At 46.5% G+C, this 4,414-nt stretch overlaps 1 protein-coding gene across 1 annotated transcript in view; it reads left to right on the top strand.

The window, feature by feature from the left end:
• Positions 1-1,205: 1,205 nt before the first annotated feature.
• The window catches only part of LOC120235556 (deleted in malignant brain tumors 1 protein-like), a gene marked incomplete at its 5' end in the record, with an annotated part of 19,575 nt that continues 16,366 nt past the window's right edge, over positions 1,206-4,414 (top strand). Inside the window, 2 exons of the mRNA XM_039237953.1 lie at positions 1,206-1,529; positions 1,957-1,983. Of these exons, the coding sequence (XP_039093884.1) occupies positions 1,206-1,529; positions 1,957-1,983 (351 nt within the window). The remainder of the gene's footprint in view (positions 1,530-1,956; positions 1,984-4,414) is intronic.

Raw genomic sequence — 4,414 nt, 5'->3', positions numbered from 1 at the left:
TCCTGTCACGTACCACTTGTGGGATCTACTAGTCAGGATGCTTTTGTTTGCAAGTGACAGGAACCCGGCTCAACCTCTCTTACGTGAGGAGAGTCAGTGTCTCACGAAATGAGGTCGTTAACAGTAGGTCTAGCGTCAGGAGCATTGGGATGGAAGAGCTCCAAGCCTGGCTGCTCACAGTGTTTTTCTTACCACGGTTTCCTTTGATGTGCCTGGGCTTCACTCTTGCTGTGTTTTTGCATGTGAGGGGCAGATGCTAGTGCCGGGCCTCTATGCCTTCAAGAAAAGGACTCCATTTTCTCTTAGTGTCTGGGTGACATGTCTTGGCCAAACTCTGATACATGCTTGGGAAGAGATGAGTCACCAGATCCATGTGCATGTGCTCTGATTCCCTGCTCAGGGTCCCCAGGCCCACCTTCAAATCCTCAGGAGAGAGGGACAATTTGCGACACTAGGACCTACTGGAACCTTATGGACAGTGGGCTTCTCTGCTGTATTTAATAGGAAAGGTGGTTTCTGTTCCTAAAAACTCAGGGCTAATGATTTCTGACCAAGGAAGATCTTCCCTTCAGAGTTTTGTTCTCTCCCATGTACTCTCTGCTGAATGCTGCCCTCATTTTCACAGCCCTGCCACCGAGCGTTGCCTTTCCCATGGGCGTCAGTGCTGATGCACTCTGCTCTTGGGCTGGCCTCTGATTCAGTGTCCAGTTTGTGCTGACAGTGTAGTGTCCATGGGGAACCTAAAATGGCCTGGATTGCCTCTCAAGCCTAGTAGCTCATCTTCCTTAGGGTCTGTTCTCCTGCTTCTTTCAGTCATGCAGTAGGAATGGGATTTGGGTTGTGTGAGTCAGGAGTGTAGAAAATGGCCAAGTCGTTCTTGTTTTTCTCCTCTTTGGGTCTCTGGACTAGGTCATGCGTCTGGCTTTCACCATCACCCCTGTATCCCATGACCTTGGTCAGTAATTGATATGCTGACATTGTGAGAAATGCATCAGTGAAGATACATAAGTCATCTGACACTTAAGGGCACCAAAAGTAGCCCCTGGATGATTAATAATGTTGATAAAGCTTCAGAGAGTCCTGCACTGGGCAGCCTTAAACTGATTCCAGAAGTCATGGTCCCTGTACTACTTATGAGCCACTCAGATGTCAGGAACTCTTCCTAGAGTAACAAAATGAAAGATAATTTTCCTGTCTTCTGCTAGGGAATGAATCAGGTTTGGCCCTGAGGTTGGTGAATGGAAGTGACCAGTGTCAGGGCCGCGTGGAGGTGCTGTACCGAGGCTCCTGGGGCACCGTGTGTGACGACGACTGGAACACCATTGACGCCAACGTGGTGTGCAGGCAACTGGGCTGTGGCTGGGCCACATCGGCCCCAGGAAGTGCCCGGTTTGGTCAGGGCTCAGGGCCCATCGTGCTGGACAACGTGCGCTGCTCCGGGCAAGATTCCTTCCTGTGGCGCTGCCCCCACAGCGGCTGGAACTCGCACAACTGTGGCCACGGGGAGGATGCTGGTGTCATCTGCTCAGGTTGGTCCTCACAAAATTGGGACTGTACTTATTATTTGTAATTTTTCTAGAATAACTCTGCTGGCTCACTGGTTTTAATCTTTCTGATGATGTCTAATGGCAGGCAGTTTCCTTCAGACTTTGGACACCCTGGTGTCCTTGAACTTTATGGGAGGACTATAACATCTTCTTTAATTGGTCCCATAGAGCAGCCATGTATTAATGTTCTTAAAGGTTGTAAGAGCAAATTCCTGCAACATTTTTTTTTTTTGTGGAGACCTGTCCCAATGCTTTTTGTTCACCATTCAGCTCCTCTGGACCACTCCTAGAAAGTCTTTCTTAGTGACAGATGGGACAGGCACTCAACAATTCTGTTTCTCAGGATCCTGAGCAATTTCTTCCAGAACGTCCTTCGCAGAGACTGATAAGGTGTTTTCTTTTCTCGTAGCCTCACTCAGTACCCCTGATACCACAGATGAGTAGGTGCATCCCTGCGCAGCATGGCCCCTCCCCTGAATTCCACTCTAATGTTTCTAGAAATAGAAGACCCGGCTCTTCTCTTTGAGGACTATGGGATACGTTGCAATGACCAACTGAGTCCCCGGGACCTTGGTTCTTTTCTTTTTCAATATGTAATTTTTGTTTTTATTTTTTTTTCTTACAAATAGTTTATTGTCAAAATGGTTTCCATATAACACCCAGTGCTCATCCCCACAAGTGCCCTCCTCCATGCCCATCTCCCCCCTNGTTTTTATTTTTTTTTCTTACAAATAGTTTATTGTCAAAATGGTTTCCATATAACACCCAGTGCTCATCCCCACAAGTGCCCTCCTCCATGCCCATCTCCCCCCTTCCCCCCACATCCATCAGTCCTCAGTTTGTTTCTCAGCATTCAAGAGTCTCTCATGGTTTGCCTCTTTCCCTTTCCCCCACCATTTCCGCCCTTCTTCTCCCCCTTGTTCCTCCATCAAGTTCCTCCTAATCCTCATATACTTGCAAACATATGATATTTGTCCTTCTCTGCCTGACTTATTTCGCTCAGCATAACACCCTCAAGGCCTAGGACCTTGGTTCTTACTTAGGTTAGCCTGAGGGTCCTTTTGGGTCCTGCCACCCCCTGCTGTCAGTGTGTGTTCAGAGAGGCTGCTGTGGAAGAGGTTTGGGCCCCTCTGCTTGTTTCGGATGAAATAACTGCTCAAGTCAAAATCGTGATCATTGGAGGAACACAACCAGGTACAACTGGTACAAGTGGTTGTCTGTTTCAAGAATTCTTTCACATCGCAAGAACAACCCGCAAAGTGTGCCTTTACCCTACTGCGAACATATTCGGTGCTGGGTATTTGGAGGTGCTACCCACACCAGCTCATCCCAGCCGTTTGCAGTATTAATGGCAAATGTCTGGGCTCTGAGAAGCCCTTCAGTAAGCCAAAGAAATGAACTTTCTCTACCAGACGAATGACCGTGGACTTGAAACCTAAAAGCACTTCATTTTCCTTCTAGATTGGTGGCGCCCATCTACTACAACCACTGGGAATAAGTATCATGTTCTTCTACCTGAGGGCATGGGCTTCTCATGCCCAGGCTTGGCTGTCCAGGCAGTAGATGCCTGTAAATGAACAGCCCAGTTCAATGCACACACACAGCCTCCCCAGGTCTGCCCCACAGCACACCACATCCAAGCAGCACACACACAGCCTGCATCTACCTTCCCCCCTGCCAGGTAGATGACTTTTGTTTTGATAAGGAGATCTACTTCCCCTTCTTTTACGGAAATGAAATAAGTGATCCTTCAAAGAATAGACTTAAAGGCTTTTATTTCTTGGAGGGTCTTCAAAGCTCTGAGAGAAGGGAGATAATAAATGAGTAATTTCACAAATAACCGTATGCTTTTTACAAGTTTTCCCTCATGATATGGCTATTGCTCAATGGCTTTCCATCACTCCTAAGAAATGAAATGGCCACTTGTTTATGTCATTGAATGTCCTCTTTTCGTCATTTTAGTGCCTGCATTGCATTTCATTACACAGCTATGTCCACGAATTATTTAACTAATCCCCATTGCTATTTATATTTCTTCATTATTATGAATGATCCTGATATAGAATATATTTTTTTGAGAGTACACAAGCAGGGAAGGGCCAGAGAGAGAGAAAGAGAGAATCTCAAGCAGGCTTTGCGCTGTCAGTGCAGAGCCTGATGCATGGCTCAATCCTGGGAAGAGTGAGATCAAGACATGCGCCGGAATCTAGACATGAACTTAACCTACTGAGCCATCCAGGAGCCCCTGATGTAGAATATTTTTATAAGTCTTTGTATGCCTTCTCAATTTTTCTTTTAGGAAAGAAATAAATTTACTTGACTAAAGTTAACATAGTGCCTGGTATATAGGATGTACTTAATAAATACTAACTCTTTTTTTTTTTTTTTTTTACAAATAGTTTATTGTCAAATTAGTTTCTACATAACACTCAGTGCTCATCCCCAAAGTGCCCTCCTCCATGCCCATCCCCCCCCCCACATCCATCAGTCCTCAGTTTTTGTCAGCATTCAAGAGTCTCTCATGGTTTGCCTCTCTCCCTTTCCCCCACCATTTCCCCCCTTCTTCTCCCCCTTGTTCCTCCGTCAAGTTCCTCCTAATCCTCCTATACATGCAAACATATGATATTTGTCCTTCTCTGCCTGACTTATTTCGCTCAGCATAACACCCTCAAGGCCTAGGACCTTGGTTCTTACTTAGGTTAGCCTGAGGGTCCTTTTGGGTCCTGCCACCCCCTGCTGTCAGTGTGTGTTCAGAGAGGCTGCTGTGGAAGAGGTTTGGGCCCCTCTGCTTGTTTCGGATGAAATAACTGCTCAAGTCAAAATCGTGATCATTGGAGGAACACAACCAGGTACAACTGGTACAAGTG

The sequence above is a fragment of the Hyaena hyaena genome, unplaced genomic scaffold (assembly GCF_003009895.1).
Source record: "Hyaena hyaena isolate Hyena2069 unplaced genomic scaffold, ASM300989v1 scaffold_129, whole genome shotgun sequence".
Taxonomy (NCBI): domain Eukaryota; kingdom Metazoa; phylum Chordata; class Mammalia; order Carnivora; family Hyaenidae; genus Hyaena; species Hyaena hyaena.
The sequence above is the reverse complement of the archived record's forward strand: the minus strand, read 5'-3'. Positions and strand labels throughout refer to the sequence as shown.